This window comes from Canis lupus, chromosome 10, assembly GCF_003254725.2.
Source record: "Canis lupus dingo isolate Sandy chromosome 10, ASM325472v2, whole genome shotgun sequence".
In the NCBI taxonomy this organism is placed as follows: domain Eukaryota; kingdom Metazoa; phylum Chordata; class Mammalia; order Carnivora; family Canidae; genus Canis; species Canis lupus.
Window position 1 is genome coordinate 46,644,884 of NC_064252.1, and position 17,410 is coordinate 46,662,293.

At 46.5% G+C, this 17,410-nt stretch overlaps 1 protein-coding gene and 1 long non-coding RNA gene across 9 annotated transcripts in view; one reads left to right on the plus strand and one right to left on the minus strand.

The window, feature by feature from the left end:
• Nucleotides 1-17,410, minus strand: part of THADA (THADA armadillo repeat containing) — a 332,024-nt gene that overhangs the window by 46,467 nt on the left and 268,147 nt on the right. For all 7 annotated transcript variants that reach the window (XM_025465181.3, XM_035696069.2, XM_049115488.1 and 4 more), the window contains 5 exons: nucleotides 15,099-15,475; nucleotides 14,421-14,539; nucleotides 14,011-14,083; nucleotides 10,470-10,623; nucleotides 7,561-7,692 (listed from right to left, as the gene is read on the minus strand). In XM_025465181.3, the coding sequence (XP_025320966.1) occupies nucleotides 7,561-7,692; nucleotides 10,470-10,623; nucleotides 14,011-14,083; nucleotides 14,421-14,539; nucleotides 15,099-15,475 (855 nt within the window). The remainder of the gene's footprint in view (nucleotides 1-7,560; nucleotides 7,693-10,469; nucleotides 10,624-14,010; nucleotides 14,084-14,420; nucleotides 14,540-15,098; nucleotides 15,476-17,410) is intronic.
• LOC112671192 (uncharacterized) lies at nucleotides 1,150-13,860 on the plus strand. Of its 2 annotated transcripts, XR_003143456.3 has the most exons (4): nucleotides 1,150-3,675; nucleotides 3,929-4,166; nucleotides 11,368-11,510; nucleotides 12,845-13,860. It is a non-coding gene; the product is annotated as an uncharacterized LOC112671192 (long non-coding RNA). The 2 variants fall into 2 exon arrangements; XR_004803045.2 differs by lacking the exon at nucleotides 1,150-3,675 and having other exon boundaries at nucleotides 3,688-4,166; nucleotides 12,845-13,858.

Here is a 17,410-nt window from a genome sequence, read left to right on the forward strand (position 1 = left end):
CCTTTGGTTTCTACATCTAAACCCTTCAGGTCCTGTGATCCCCATCCTTTAGGAAGGGGATTGGGAAATGGGAACAAATCAACCTTGATGGTGGACCTCCCGCCACCTCCCACTGCAGCCATCCACCCGTGCTGCCCCAACTCCTACTGCCTTCCCCGGGATAAGCTCTATCTGAGCTCCAGGATCCCCAAGCCATTTGCCTGGGTTGATTTTAGTGCCTTCCTTTCAAACCCAACAGTGAATTTAGAAGCCCTTCAGCATCCCTCTTCAGTTAACTCCTTGGCTCCAAACCTAGAGGGCTGGGTTCAGAGTCCCCTTCCTGTGTCAGAGGAAATAGTGAATGTGCAAGGCCTTTGTCCCTATGGAACCTGAGCTCTATCGCTGCTCACTACTTCTCTCCGCAGGGCCTGGGGTCCACTGCTTCAACTCTGACCTTTAGCTGATTCGTATTTAAAATGGAGGCAAAGTAACATATCTCTGAGTGGCTGTGAGAATTGAAAGAAGCCAGAGTGCCTGCTGGGTGATGTTCTCCATCTCCCCACCCCTGCCGCTGGCCTACTCAGAATGGGGAGGAGACTACTGCAAGAGGCCCCAGGATGAAGGGGCCTCCATCCTCAGGGCTGCCGCCACCAGCTCTAGGTCTTCCAGGTGGATCCATTTGGCGCAGGCCCGGTCTCCTGGCCGGGGCCTGAGGATCAACTGGAATTTTCCCCTGGCTGGCCACGTCCCAGCCCAGTGGGCTACTACGGATGGAATTCTTGCTCAAGAAATTCCATCTAGCGGGAGACAGAAATGAAAAGGCGAGGGAGGGGACAGTTAGTCCAGGCTTTACCACTGTGGTCTTGCCTTAGCAGGTGCTCAATCAGTTCCTTGTTGAGTTACTGTCTCTGGGAAGACGTGGGGCCTAAGGTAGCCAACTGGGTCTGCAGTAACAAGGATCCGCCACCTCCAGGCCATTTCACAACAAAGAGAATTCAAAGAGCCCTGCCTCCCTCGCCTTCGGTTGCTTCTAAAATCACTGATCTTTTTACTGTGTTTAATTACTGTGATGGGCGCATTCCTCCATTCCTTTATTCAACTGATTGTTCAATAGTGATCCCCCCCCCCCCCCCCCCAGCATCTATTATGTGCCAGGTTCTGGGAATATAGCAGCAAGCAGAAGAGACAAAAATCTTGCCCTCTTGGAACTTTTATTCTGGTAGGGGGAGACAAAGAACAAAGTAAATAAATAGTAAAATAAGACAGTGAAAGGACTAAGCAGAGAGTTAAACCAGCAGACGACTGGGTGGGTACTCTAAACTGGCTTGTCAAGGCAGGCTCTCGGTGGAGATGACACTGAAGCAGAGATTGAAATGACAGGAAGGAGGTTAGCTGTGTGGGACCAGGGAAGACCATTCCAAGCAGAGGGAGTGGCTAGTGCAAAGGACCTGAGGCTGGGTGGCTGGAGCAGAAAGAAAGAGAGGGAGAGAGTGTAGCAGATGAGGGTGGAGAAGGGCAGGGGTGAGGTCAGGTATGGCTTTATGTTACTTTAGGAGGTGGCTTTTATTCTGAGAAAGAAGGGAAGCCTGGAGGACAGGCAATTTGTAACTATTTCTTAAACGAATATGCTTGATGTCACCACTTTCGGCTTCGTACTTAAATACTAAGAGAAAAAGCTGTATCTAGGTAGGTGTGATGGAGGAACTGAGAAAACAATTCGGAGTTTAAGAACAGGCAAAAAGAAATGATGGAGGCAGGTCAGGCCTGGAAGGTGTGAAGGCTCATTCTAGTGCGGTGGTTATCTTATCTGGATCATTTTCTCCAGGAAAATGTACTTGGTATATACACCTCAGGTTACCCTCAAGGGGCTTGAAAGCCCTCTAAATCTGCGTTTGGGGCCAGGCTCTGGCACCACAGCACGGAGGAGACACTGTGGGGACAGCACATGTGAGCAGGTCAGGGAAGAACCTATAGGGAGGCAGAGGGAGGAGGGAGGCCAGACTCTGAGGGCTCTTCTTCCAGGACCACCTGGGAATTGAAAATAGCACAGGCCTCCACGCCCCCACCCCTCTCCTGGGCGTGTGGCTGGGTGGGCTGGAGGCCTTGGTGTGTAGTCCTAGAAGTTCTGGGGGTGGAGCTGCCTGTGACTCAGCCGAAGCCCCACAGCTCCGGGGCTTTGCTGACCGGGCGTTGCCGTGGGGCTGCTGTGTAATGTCAACGTGACCCGGCCTCCCTCCCTGCTTGCTCAAGGGTTGGAGCCTGTGAGATATGTTGGTGCTGTTGTGCTGTCTCTCGGGCTCTGTGTGGGTAGCAACCGTGCACGTGTGCATGTGTGCGAGGAGGTAGGGGCATGGGTACGGGGGGAGGAATACAGTTTGGGGGAAACTGGGCAGATGTTGGGTCTTTTGTTCTTCACCATGCCCTAGGCTAGATGACTTGCAATTCTTCCCACAAAGCCACCGGCCTACGGCCCCATCTTCTCACCTCTGACTCTCACTTTTTTACCTTCTGTTCCTGGTCTGCTCTTTCACCTCCCTGCTAAGCTATGCTGTTACTCTGGAATCTCCAGGGCTCCCCATGCCAAGCACAGAGACTCCTGTTGTGTCTCTCCTGCTGCTCCCTGGCCCCGCAGCCTGAGGCCCAGACCTGAGAGGTAAGGGTGAGGAAGAGCTGAGCGCTACAGGGCGGCCAGCTCTTAGCGTGCAAGACCTGGGCAGTGGGTCACTTAGCACTGCTGCTCCAGTTGCCCCTGGAGCGGATTCTCGCACAGAGGGTCAGGCTGCCTGTTCTGGAGCACTCTCTCGGTTCAGAGGGCACTAATGTCCTCAGGATCTCAAGACTGACCAGGCAGTTCCTGACTGTTAGGCAGCCTACTGTGGTCAAAAGGCAGTCCATCAACACAAATTGAGCACCCACAGTGTATGTAACAGGAGAATATCTAGCTCGGGGGCTGGTTGAGAAGACAAAGCTACATAAAGCACATGAAAAGGAAAATACTAAGAAAGTAGACAATGAAGGGCGATGTGGGGTGAGGCAAAGACAGCAGGGGTTCAGAGAAGTGGAGATCCTGGGAAGCTAGGGTGGTGGAGGTGGGATTTAAGGTGTCACTACAAAGGATGAGCAGAAGTTTTACATGATTTTTTGTGGGGAAGAGGCCTGGTGAGAGAGAGGGATTGGAATTACTCGGAGCCAGGCCTCCAAGGAAAAGAACAACCAGCTGTGCTTGTGCAGGTAGGCTTGCTTCTCTTTTCCTGTGTGTGTGTGTGCGCGCGCCTGTCCATCTCTCTTTCTTAAAAGTCCTTTATACTTTTTACGTGAGAAATTGCTACCCAGAAGTCATTCTTTTTGAACCTAAATACTGAAATGGGTATGGGGTCTGGAAGCCCTTCAAATTTCTCCCTGTTGCTCTCACCCAGAACTCTGCCTAACTTGAGAATCACACAAATTTAGTGAGTTAAGTGTAAATACTGTCCAGGTTGGTCCCTCTGCTCCTCACACCCAACGGAAGCTCTGTTCAAGTGGAATCCAACATGAAATCCTGATGTGAACGGGACCAGCATGAGTGAGCTGCTCTGGCAAGAGCGGGGAGCCCAGGGAGGCAGGAGCCGCAGAGCTGATGGCCTTCAGTGTCTCCTGCTCTGGAAACTGCAGCTCTTTCCAGAGCATTCCAAGGCTGGAAGTAGGGGTCCAAGCAGGGTAAGGAGAAGATGGAGCCTCACCTGGAGCCCTGCCCATACCCTTTCTTGTCCTACCTGCAAGTTTCAATCCCTTCTTCCTGAGTCCAGAAACGCCATTTCCACCGTCCCTCTCAGAGCACTCGGTGGCTGATCTAGGAGTAGGGAGCTAGAGAGGGTGGTGCTGCTGGGGCTTCCTTAGGTCATGCTTGCAAAGCTGGGCTCCCCGGGGGCACTCAGAGAGTTGTTGACCGGCTGTGCGTTTCACTTTCCAGGTGACCATGCGGGATGAAGCATGGGGTTATTTTCACCAGGCCTCCCAGGATCATTAACCAACAGATGCCACAAATCTACACCTGAAGCCAGCCGTGGGCAAAGTGACAAGCTAGGGATGCGGTCTGAATGACTGGTTTAGCACTTGCCTCTCCTGTGCCTTCCAGAACCCGCACTGGGGCTCCCAGGATAACTGCGAGGTGTGCCGGACAGGGCAGGGCCGAGCTGTTCCTGCAGCAGGTAAAGGCCCCCTCTTGCCCTCTCAGTTTCCATCACCCATCTCCCCACGGCCTGAGGAATACTCTGTCCCAGATCACAGAGTCTTGTAGTCTCCGTCCCCTTCCCAATTCCTGGTAGTTTCACTTCCTGGGAGGTGACTGCTCAACTGCTCTGTCAGTGCCAGAGGCGCATCCGGGTGTTTCTCCAGGGTCACCTCACAGGTTTGAGGCCCCAGAGCCCTCTCTGCTTTCCCTTCTCACCCACTCCTGCCAGCACCAGCAGTCGACCTGCCATGCTCTCCCCTCCCATCTCCACCGACAGCGGCTCAGGAGGATCTTTGCTACCTGCTCCCAGCTGGCCTCCCTCCCGGACCCCAGCCCAGGTCCCCTGGCACATGGCTGCTAGAAAAAGCTCCTCAGACATGCCACTGGCAACACTGCTCCCCACTTTAGAGCCCTCTCCAGCCTCCTATCACCTATAGAAGGAGACCCTTAACTTGGCGTTCAGAATCATCCTAAGAGAGCGTGCTTTCTCTTCCACCCCACTCCCCTGGCCTCTGCCTGTGTTCTGGCCATGTGGCCCCCTAGTCGGCTCCCAAGCTCTCCCCGACTCTCCCAAGTTCTGGCTCTATCTTCTTCTGCATTGTAAAGCTCCCCTCTGGGTCCCATTTACCCTGTCTTTTGGGCCAGCCCCACTCTCAGGGACCTCCCTAGACCACACAGTCAAGATGCACCTTGCATATCCCTGTGCACCCAGCACACTCACTACTCGATAGTGTACGTGCAAAGCTCTCGGACCACGTCTAGCCCTCATTTATAGGATGGGGTCTCAGAGGCAGGGAGTCCTTGTGTTTTACTTTATTCTTAGGAGGTAAAGTGAGAATTATTATTGTTATTATTTACAATATTTAATCTTCTCAAAGAAAACATTAAATATTGCCATGATTTAATAATATTATACTGTGACATTCATTAAACCATTGACTTGGGGACAAAACTAAGGACATGTGTTTTCAAGCCATTCAAGACTCAATAGTGATGATTAACTTTGGACACCACAGAGCAAACCATTAGTAGTGTAGTCTACAAGATCCCTGCATGCTGAAGGAATAAGAAAAGTTACCATCAGCCACTTGATATCCTTAAGAAATGTCAAAACAAGACAATATTGTTCTCCTGAATTAGCTGGCTGAACTTCTGACTAAAGCGAAAAATCAGGGGTGATCCTCAGCCTTCAGCTACTTGTCAGTTCCAAACAGAAAGATATATTTTTTTTTGCTTGAGAAAACCAAGCTGTATTACAGAGGTTCTGTCTAAGTACTGCTGCCAGGCTGAACAAGGAACACATGAGAAAGTGGTGAGCGAGTGTCCCCACACAGTGATATTATGTTGCTGAGACCTTTGAGGAATCTGGCTTGGGTCTGATTTTTTTGGATTCAAAAATTCACTCAAAATGAGTAAAACAAAAAACAAAAAACAAAAAACAAAACAAAACGGAGGGAGTGGGTGGGTAGGATGCTTTCATATAACTTAGGGGAAAGGAGTCACCACAGGGGCTGTATTGTAGGTAAACCAGTCAGATGGTCTAGCAGTATATGCTGTGTTGGTGTTTTCAAGTTGTGGAACTGGATATTTTAAAAAACATTTTATTCCTAAGTAATTTCAAATATACAGAAAAGATGCAAGTATAGTAACCCCATATCTGTGCTCACTATTTACATGCACACACAATTTTTTTCCCTGAACCATCTGAGAGTATGTAGCAGGTGTCGTGCCTCTTTTATGCCTTAATATTGCTGTTGTAGATTTCCTAAGAACAAAATATTTTCTTACAAAACCACAGTACAGTTATCAAATACAGGAAATTTAACATTGATTTTAATCTACAGACAATATTTCAATATTGTCAGTTCTTCTAGAAATTTCCTGTACGGCTTTTCATCCCTCTAGCACAGGACCTGGTCCAAGGTAGCATACCACATTTAATTATTATAGAATTCTTGTCTTTTTCATACCTCTTTTTATGGGCCAAGGCGAGGAATACAAAAATAGGTAGTCTTTTACATTTATTCTTCCTGCAGAGGCTTTACACATGGATTTTTACGTGTGAAAGGCACTCAATATATAATTATTGGTTTGTATTTCTTGAGGAAAAATTCAAACTAATAGGAGGAAGACTGTGGTAATACACTTTTACTCTAGATGAACTTGGGAGAAATTCTGAAAGAAGTAAAAATAGTCAGAGAACAGTTATCAAGATTAGGAAGGAGTAAGTCCACTGATGAGTTCCAGGATGTAATAACCGTTCCCATTTTAGGTGGAGAGGGTCCTAGAGAGATCTGGTGAGTATTATACTCCACCAAATATTTACTGAGCACTTGCTGGATGCTCTGTGTGTCCTTCTAAGGGAAACACACAGTAGGAAAAAGGAATGAATCACTAATGGCAGAATTACATACCCAGGAACTCTGACAGCGTGAGAAAGGGGTGAGGAGAGGGCAGCTTGCACATTACTACCAGATCAAACTGTGTCTTCCCACTGAGAGGCAAAGCTGGTCCTGATCAAATGTGCTCTGGAGCAGCATCACAAAGAGATTATTAAAAAACCAGCTTCTCCCATATATGCCACTACAACAGAAGACTCTGGTACAAGGAAGTTCATATTCCAAGGGAAGCCCCCAAGATCCCCAACCACTGGGATGAGGAGCCCAGAGTTCGTTACAAACCCTATATGGCTATTCCCTTTCCCATTCTGCTATCAAGGTAAACTTCTTTGTTTACAGAGGCCTGTGATCTCTTGCCTCCAAATGGTGTTCTTGCTTCTTGGGATGGCTGACCCAGAGATCTTTTGAGACAACCCTAGTGAAGGGAATCCAAGTCCACCAGGGCAGTCACCCTCCCAGCTGGCCACTTGTCCAGAGGTGTGACCTTGCTTCTACTCCAAGTTAACTTGTCTCACATGCATCTGTTTTTATCACAGGCAAAAATTAATAGAAGTACAAAATGATGGAGCTTTGATTCCCAGGTTATGTAACCACACAGATAATCAGGACTTAGCCTTATTTAAAAAGGATGGCAAAAAAAAAAAAAAAAAAAAAAGACAATGTAACTAGTAAAAAGCACTGCCTACTAGATTTCTGTCTTTGAAGACAATTTTTCTCTATGATGTCTTAGAGCAGGGGTCAGCAAATCTGGGCAGCAGCCTATTTCTGTAAGTAAAGTTTTACTGGAACACAGTCATGCCCACACGTTTATCTGTTGTTTAGGGCTGCTTTCCCATCAAAACAGCAGAGTTGAGACAGAAACCAAATGGCCACCAAAGGCTAAAATATCCACTCTCTGGCTACTTACGGAAAAAGTGTGCCAACTTCTGTCTGGGAGCAGTAAGCTGCTGCAAAAGGGTAAGAATGAGGTACCTGTTGATCGGCAGGTGTTTTCTTGTGACATTGCGGTCACTACCGTTCCCGTGGCTGCATCTCTGACAGCTTGCTCCTCACTCTGCAGGAGGGTGAGGACACATCTCCAGAGAGCAAGTGTATCCTGCAAACCTAAGAAGACCAAAAGGGATTCAAATGACCTATGGTTCAATTTATAAGCAGGTACAAATAGTGCTTTAAATCCATGGTGGAAGACAGCAGTATTTAATGAGCAACAGCCATTCTTTTCTTCCTGGATATTTCAAGAAAGGAAGACTTGGCAGTCGGATAAACACGGAAGAGAGAGGGCCCTAAGGGGGCAGTTTGGAAATGTCTGTCTTTTTGAGGAGGAAGGCTTCTGGAGGCAAGCAGCCCAAGGCAAGGCCCCCCAGAAGGTGCGGCACGGCTGACTAAGGCCCTGGCCCCAGCTGTCCACAATGACTCATGATTCTCAGGAATGAAATTTTATGCATCAAGAATGCTTTGGGGAAACTAGCCCAGTGTTGCTTTGAGTGACTGCTGGAGCTTATAAATTCTGAAAGCAAAGTTTCAATCAAGATTATACTTTGGGGGGACCCCTGAGTGGCTCAGTGGTTGAGCATCTGCCTTCAGCTCAGGGGGTGATCCTGGAGTCCCAGGATCGAGTCCCACATCGGGCTCCCTGTGGGGAGCCTGCTTCTCCCTCTTCTCATGTTTCTGCCTCTCTCTCTATGTCTCTCATGAATAAATAAATAAAATCTTAAAAAAAAAAAGATTATACTTTGAGGTGGTGGTGGTAAGAACTGAAAAGGGCAGGGAATCATCCATGATAGCCTGGGACGAGTCTGTGTGGGGCCTGCTATCTGACCACCAGAGTTCCTTGGGCAGGAACTCTGTGTGGTCCCTGCGCCAGGTGCTGCTATGGACAATGGGAGAGGAAAAGATAGTATTTGTTCCTGAGCAATAGCAAGGAACACCAAGGACACACGACAAGGAGAGGTCAGGGATGGAAACGTGTGGCTGTGCCTCATGGAAAGGGTATGTGCTGTCCAGGGGGTGGGCCCAGGCTTGGGCAGAGTCACAGTGGGTAAGCCAAAGGAAACCATCACTCCATCATCCCTAACCTTTCGATGGGGTACCTACCCTGTCCTACGAAGTCTCCTTAGACTACCCGACTACCCTCTCTCTCATCTGCCTGCAGAGAACCTGGTAGCAGAGTTTACAGGGCGTTAGTCATACCAAGAACAGCAACGTTCTCTCTGGGGTTTTGTTCTCTCTTCTCTGTTTTAAATCTGGCTTTAAATTTTACGCAGTCTTTCAGAATCTATCCATTCTAATGGTTCTTTTGGGTTTAATATTTTCCTTTCTTAATATTTGCTTCTTTAAAGCTTGGTCATTTATCCCCACTGAGATCTTCAGTCTTCTTTCTTTAGTCCATTTCAAATTTTCTTTTTCCTTAAATGACTGCTCTGTCCTTAACTTGTCCCCATGCACTTTCATGTCTGTTGTCTCTCAGTTCTGTACCTATTTGTCATGCTCTTATAGCCATCACCACCACCGGCCTTCTTCCTCATTACCTATAATGCTATAACCGGTTCCAGAAATTAATTATGAACCATGGCTTTTAACTAGTATATTTCACTCAGCATTCTAGATTATTCTACATACATTTTGCCTGATATGAGCTAGCATTACAGTATCCAGAGTCACCCAGAAAATGCTGTAAATGATATACTAATTGGAGAAGCTTCATCAAAACTTTTGGTGAAGTTTTTTTTTCTTATTCCTCTGGGTCTGATGATTAAATCACCATCAATGGGGCAGCCCAGGTGGCTCAGCGGTTTAGCGCCGCCTTCAGCCCAGGGCCTGATCCTGGAGACCTGGGATCAAGTCCCATGTCAGGCTCCCTGCGTGGAGCCTGCTTCTCCCTCTGCCTATGTCTCTGACTCTCTCTCTCTCTCCTTTCTGTGTATTCTCATGAATAAATAAATAAAATCTTAAAAAAAAATCACCATCAATGAAGGCCCCTTCCAGTCCTCCTTTGGGTCTAAGAAAAATGCCTGGAAGTCACTTAGAAGAAAGAATTAAAAGGATTATCAAAGACAACTTTGTTTCCCAGGGAGATCCAGGGATGAGACATTTCACTGGTCTGAACTGTGCTGGCTTAAAATCTGAATCTCACCATCTAAAAAAACAATTATTTCCTTTCTCCACAACTACACTGACAGCTCCATGGATGCTGGGACTGTGGCTCATTCTTATTCTTTGAATCTTCCATTCACATTAACCTCTATGGAGTCCTGTTGAGTTACTTCCTAAACACTCCTTGAGCCTGTCCTTTCTTCCTCCTCAATGCCCTGGCTTCACCCTGACCATTGCTTTCTCACCAAGATCACTGCATCAGGCTTCCTGGAAGAGATGACAGTTAGGCTGAGTCTTGAAAGACAAACAGAAGTCATTCAAGCAGCAGTTTGTCTCAAGGACTGTTCCCTGCCAATGATGTATGGAGCCTGTGTTGGGGAATGTGGCTGATGAGCAGGGAGGGCTGAGGAGGGTATTTAGATTTTAAATCTAAAATCTAGATTTAGATTTGGAAGGGTATTTAGATTTTATCTTGAAGGCAATGGGAACCCACTCAACGGCTTTAAGAAGTGGAGTGAAACGATCAGTTCTGTATTTTGGAAAGACCACACAAGCTTTTGGAAGCATAAGGAGAATGGCTTTGGGGGCAAGGCTGAAAGAAAGAGGCTGGTTAAGAGGCTCTTAGTGAAAAATGAGGAGTTAGGAGGGTGGGGGGAACACGTGTGAAAGATGCAAAAGTATGGTGCACATGGGTCAGTTTCATCTTCCCTTCTTTTCTACTCTGGAGTGTCTATTCACACTTTTAACTCATTTGGTGCAACGGGCTTCCCCTAGCCCAGAGCACTTACCAAGAACGGGATGGGGGCTGGTAAGCAAGAACGGTGTGGTGCTGGTGAGGGCTTCCGCAGCAGCCAGCCTGGACTCTGTGGGAAGGTGTTCTCCACAGGATGAGACGACCAACTGAACCCACTGCTTCAGTGTGGGGGCCACTGAGTCCCTGGTCTGAAAGCACAGAGTGTATGACAGTTGAGCAGACGCAATTAAGGGCTGACATGGAACTAGGTACGAGCCACCTATACCACATAGGATCTGCAAATTAGCTCTTACTACAGGGAAGAAAGGTTTTTGTAGTTGCTTTTCCAACCCAACTAGGGAGAAATAAACAAGCCCAGGGAAGAAAATGTGACTTGTCTTTCAGTAATACTGAGTCACTAAAACTAGTAAGCAAGTTCCTGGAGTCTTTCTGACGCAAAAAAAAGGGTACCAGAACATTGGTGTATTTGATAGCTTCAGTAAAGACAAGCCTTTTGGGAAAAGACCACGGCAGCAAATAATACCATTGTCTTCAATAACCTGATGCTCCTTCCTTTTTTTTCTTTTTTTAAAATTTATTCATTTTATTGGAGAGAGAGAGAGTGACAGAGATAGTGAGAGAGAGCATGAACAGAGAGGAGAGGGAGAAGCAGGCTTTCTGCTGAGCAGGGAGTCCCATACAGGGCTTGATCCCGGGACCCTGAGATCATGACCCAAGCCAAAGGCAGATACCTAACTGACTGAGCCACCCAGGCATATCCCCCCCAACTCCACCCCTCGTCCCCTACCCCAGATTCCTTCTATCTTAAGGAACAGAACCTTAGATTTTTGGCTGGGTGTGTGGGCACCCAGCTAAAGACTACATTTCCCAAACGCCCTTGCACTTGAGAGTAATATGTGATTAGGTTCTGATTAATCGTGTATTATTTTTAGGTCAAGCCTTAGGAAACACATGTGACCTTTCCTTCCTGGGTTTCTCTTCTCCTGCTACCTGAACAAGGACAAGATGGTGGAAGCTGGAGCCACCATCTGGGGCCATAAGATGGAAGATATGTTGAGAATGGCAGGATGAGAAGGTACAAGAGCCTGGGGGCCCAATATTGTCAAGCCACTCTATCTGCTTTGACTGCTGTGATCTAGTTTAAGCCACTATATTTAAGTGTTTCTGCTGTAACATTTAAAGCAGTATCCTAACTAACATTATTGTTTAAACAAAGCTCTATTTTTTTTAAAGGAACAGCTTTTTAAAAATTGAGATACAATTCACATGATACAATTCTCCTATTTAAAGTATATAGTTGAGTTTTTAGTATACTCATAGGTTTGTACACTCACTACCAGTCAATTTTAGAACATTTTCATCACCAAAAAGAGAAATCCTGTACCCTTTAGTTACCAAAACCCTCTCTGCCCCATCTTGTAAATTCCCCACTCACAGCCTTAAACCATTAATCTACTTTCTATCTCTATGGGTTTGCCTATTCTGGACATTCCATATAAAGTGAACCATACAATATGTGGTCTTTTGTGACTGTCTTCTTTTCTTTAGAATGTCTTTAAAGTTCATCGACGTTATAGATATATCAGCACTTCATTGCTTTTTTGTGACTGAATAATATTTTATTGAATGGACAACCACATTTTGTTCACCCATTCATCAGCTGATGGACATTTGGATTGTCTCCATCTTTTAAACCCTGGTTTTCTATGTATTCTAGAAATGGGATTATTGTTCAAAATATACTTTACTTCCCCGATTAAAGAAGCCTCTTGGGATCCCTGGGTGGCTCAGTGGTTTGGTGCCTGCCTTTGGCTCAGGGCGTGATGCTGGAGTCCTGAGATCGAGTCCCGCATCAGGCTCCCGTCATGGAACTGCTTCTCCCTCTGCCTGTATCTCTGTCTCTGTCTCTCTCTGTGTCTTTCATGAATAAATAAATAAAATCTTAAAAAAAAAAAAGAAGTCTCTTTAACTGTTCAAAATAACTGTTAATGGGCTTCTGTGGAACTAAACTGATGAGCATCTTAGACCTTGAGGAAGAGGCTGACTCCTAATGTACAAAAAAACCCAGGTCTCTCTGGGAACTTCCTTCATGTGTTTTTCTATGGTTTTGCTAATTTTTCTCTCCCTGGAAATCTCCCAATTTTATCAAATGTTTCATTCGAGTATCAAGTACTGCCTTTAAGAAGCACATGACTACTGGTTAGTAGTAGATGAAAACGTAGACGCCTGTAGATGAGAACGATGTCTTTTGGCAGATGGGATAGGCTGCCCTGTGACTATTTGCTTAGAATTTTTTTCCCTCTGGGCTGTAGTTTTTTCCAGCAAATCCTCTCCCTTCCTACAAACCTCTCCCCTTTAAGCCCCCAATACATACCACTGACTTTTTTTTTTGCTCTTTGTTTCTCCTAGTGACCAGCAAGCTTTGGCCTCCTGGCGTGTCTCTGAATGACCCAAGGAAACCATGGATCTGCTTAGTTCTCACCCTTTGTCCCCTCTGCCCAGTCCCTGCTTTCTGAACTCAACGACCTCCTCTGTGAAGTCTTCTCCTTAGCATGCCTACACTCCCTTCCTCCTCTGGATTTCTTGGGCCTCTTTCCTAGTCATGATCTAAAGCTCCTTCTCACTCACGACACTGTCCCTCCATCCCTGTCCATCTGATCTCCTGCACCTCTGGCTATGCCACTTTACCATAAGGAACTGGAATCTGCGATGTTATGCTGCCACTATGATAGTATGGTCACATGTAACCAGGAGCTTCAGGTAATTTTACTGTAGTATCGACTGCCTTCTACTTTTAATAATTCTCTGACGGCAGCTTTCTCATATGCCCCTAAGTATACATGTAGTTGTCTTAGGGCATCTTCCTAGGAAGCTGTTTTGGTTACTCTCGTTCCACCTCTCCCCTAAAGGACATGTAAGAGAGATAAAGCACATCTGGGCCTCCATCCAAAGTCAGCTAGGCCATGTTCTGGGGAAATAGTTAACCCTTAGGGATGTATTTTCATACTTAGTTGGCCAGGATGCAATCCTAGTGACTTGCTCACTTGTTCTTTAAAAAAAGGGTCTAGGGGTACCTGGGTGGCTCAGTCCATTAAGCAGCTGCCTTCTGCTCAGATCATGAACCTGCAGTCCTGGGATTGGGCCCCGTGTTGGGCTCCCTCCTCAGTGAGGGAGACTGTTTCTCCCTCTGCCCCTCTCCCAACTTGTGCTCTCTTACTCACTCTCTCTCTAATAAATAACTAAAATCTTTAAATAGGAAAAAAAAAAAAAAGGGTTTGGGCATGTGTGTGAATGTGTGAGTGTGGGTGTCGATGTGTTGTAGGAGAGGAGGTTGTGTTACCCTCACGGATTCAAATCAGGTATGCCCAGGACAAGAAAAAAGAAATGCTGACTCAGAAAATTTTACATAAGTTATACCCAAAGTGAAAAACCAAAAAGAATAACATTTTTGTAGAAGCTGCGCATACATGCCTCAGTGATTCTGCTTGCTGAGACAGTTCACCTTTGTCGACACCTTCCCAGTGAAGAAGAGCGCAAAAACCCAGACCCTAGGCCAGAGGCCAAATCAGCCTTACCTCCTCACACATCTGTAGGTGGTGGGCAATCACTCTGGAGGCAAGTCTCAGAGCTACACTTTGAACTTCAGACCTAGACAAAGTAAGCCAAAACACACAAAAAATAAACCCAAATATACTTTATATATGGATGGGTTTTTGCAGATAGTCTGTAATCCATTCCATCGTGAAAGGTGGAAATGCTCACCTCATGGCCATACAAATGCCTCCAGAGGTAATTACCATTTGGTTATTAATGTGAAACTCTGACATCATTCTACGGCTTGAGCTTAGAACATGCTCATGAGATTCAGAAGGAAACCCAGAACCCAAGCCCTTAGGGGAGGACTGTGCTCAAGTTCATTATGTAAGTGACTGCTGGGATGGAGCACATGTCACACTGAGGTTGCACATGGAATACAGGGGCAAACCTTTCATTGGAAGCAATATCCATTGTCCAGATCAGGAACTCCTTTGGGGTGAGGTGGATACAGCGCTGCATGTGGGAAAGCCACTCACTGGGGTCCATGCAATGGAGAATTTTCAATATCTGTGTGTTAAAAAAAAAAAAATTCAGGAAAAAGTCTCCAAAGCCAAATAATCATCACTTATACCAATAAGGGGGTCTATCTTTCAAAAAGCTTCACGGACTTCTTATTTCTCCCTTACTATTTTTGGGAGACCAAGACAGGGTAGAGCAGTGACACACCCAAGGGACCTAGGTGACCTGAGATCAGAGTCTAGATGCCCTGATTGCTAGGTCAGTGCCCTTTCCTTTCCTTTCTAGGTGGCCATCTGTCCCCAAATAGCCACACTGACAAAGACTACCCTCTGCCACAGTCTATAGCCAATTTTCAATGCTGCATTTCTTACAGCACTGAGTGGCTTCCTCTCAATCTCTGTCTTGGCTTACTGCCATCATCATTACCATCGTTATCACTTTTTTAGTGCCCTTCCATGCATGAGGCCATGACAAACACTATATGAAGAGCATTCTTGCTCACTGGATGTTGTACCTTCTTCCTATTGCTCCTGGAGAAGCCCAACCCAATCCTGTCTAGGTGATCTTGTTATGGTGAAGGGGACGGTCAGTACGCCAGAGACTTTACCTTGCAGAAGCATTCCGGGTGATTTTCCTTCACAGCCAACATCAAGAATGTCTCCCCCATATTCCGCTGCAAAGGTGGCAGCCCCTTCTCTCCTAATCCCAAGGCTGCTGTTGAGAACCTTTCCAGCAGGGCTTCTAATGTCAGCAGGCGCACTTCAGGGAAGGAAGACTCCAACAGCTGAGAGAAGGATATGGGAATGTTCCCTGCCTGCTCTCCAGCCTGGGCCGCCACTGCCGCTGTGGTGATGGCTAGTTTGGTGAGACTCTGGAGGTACTGGGGCAGGCCTGGCACCGTGAAGGTATAGGTGAATCCCGTTATCAGCTCTGATCCTGAGATGATCCTTCTGACATCCTCCCAGAAGCCAAGACACTCCACAGCTAAAAAAGAAAACAAAAAAGTAAAGGAAAAGAGGTAATCACTTTATTCAAAGTTCCACAAAAGGATAATGGAGAATGCAAGGCTCTGAGTACACGGGGTGGACTACCAGGCGCCATTCTTGGATAGATTTCACAGGAATGATGTAATAAGTGACTAGCCCATCTATGTTCAGAAGTCTGAAGACATGAGCCACAAGTCTGAACCTAAGTGGGCTAGTCACTTATTACCTTTGCCCAGAAGCAATTTCTGTTTGGGTAATTCATAATGTCTCCCCCAGAGGGACAAAAGGCTCCTGGATCAGAGAATGTGCTCCTGGCACCCCTTCCCAATATTCAGTATTATGGACTCAGGGACCTCCTGAATTATTAAGCCTCAGAGTTGAGCAGGATAAAAGCACATCTAGTCCAAACTTCCTTTAGGGGCTCAGATTCCTCTGCAGCACCTTTCCTCGGAGGCTCCTGATCCACTCCTACAGTGACTCAGAGCTCATAAGACAGACTATTGCACTGTTAGTAGATCCAAGTGTCACTGAGTTCTTTTGAGACTTTCTACTCACTGGCCTAATTTGGCATTTTGAGGTTCTCCATGAGCCCTTCAGGCATCAGAGCCCCTGTCTTCCCCAGAGGAGACACCCCTACTTCCTTCAACTACTCCCCATATGGTGGGGTTCGTCTTCTCTCACTCTTCTAGCTGCCCTCCTTTGGACGTGCTCTACCTCTCTCAAAGTCTGACGCCATAGAATGGACATGACTCTCCCATGTGGTATGACCACAGGACGATGACTTTCCCTGTTCTGACACTAGGTTATAGTAGTTGCATCACACTGTTGACTCACGGACCTTAAAGTTAACTAAAACCACAGCCTTTCTTTTTTTACATGGTCTACTGAAGGTGGTGAGTCATCTTTCTCCCACCTTGCACTCAGTACTTAGATTGGGACCTGTTTTTTTTTGTTTGTTTGTTTTAAGCCCAAGTAGAACCACTGGTATAGTTTATCTCTTAAGTTTTATGGTCTCCCTTTTAGGTTGCCAAGATCTTTTTGTATTTTTACTTCTGATCAAAAAACACTTATTGCCTACTTACTGCGTGAAGGGCACTAAGTAAAATAAGAACACTGCTTGAGGAGTTTATAGTCTAGTTTGAGAGTGAGAAAGGAATGACCAGGTAATTCCAATACTGTGGTGTAAATGATAATCTGAGTCTTCAAGGGGAAGGGAAGGGAGAATGTGTTGGAGCCACCAAAGGCAGAGCAAAGGACCATAGGAATGAACCAGAATGGACGGTGTGGGGAACTACAGGCAGTCTGATATCATTACAGCATGGAGTTCGAGGTGGGGAATAGTAGGAGACGAGTCCAGAGAAGTATGGTGGCCAGGACATTCAGAACCTCCTAGGCCATGTGAAGGAGCCTGGGCATTCTTCTGGAGGCTAGGGAATGCCACTGATGGATTACTACAAGCAACAAAGTCAGGCAGTAGTCTAGGGGAGAAATGATGAGGCTCTGAAGTAAGGAAGGGATAGGGAGAAGATGGATTTGAGAAAGTAGTGAGAGAGTAAAACAGGTGACACTGGCAACTGACTGGGGGAGGGGTCTTGGGTATGTCCCCAAACCCAGATATGCTCCACAGAACACATCCATCATCCAACAGAAGTTGTGTAAACCTCAGTGTGACAAGCATGTCATAAATGCCTGCAATCAAATAATTACTGAAACTGTGAACTGGGCCAGTTGGAGGACAGAGGACATCAGTGAGTGTCAGAGGCAGCTCCCTGCCCACCCCCACCGTTCCCCTGACCTGCCCACTCCAAACTCTTACCGACTCATGATCAGTTATAAATCCTCCTACCTTGATCATTCTGTGCCTAGAATTTCATCTGCAAGAACATCAGGATAGACTTCATCAAAGGTCTTGCTGAAATTTAAGTATCTCATA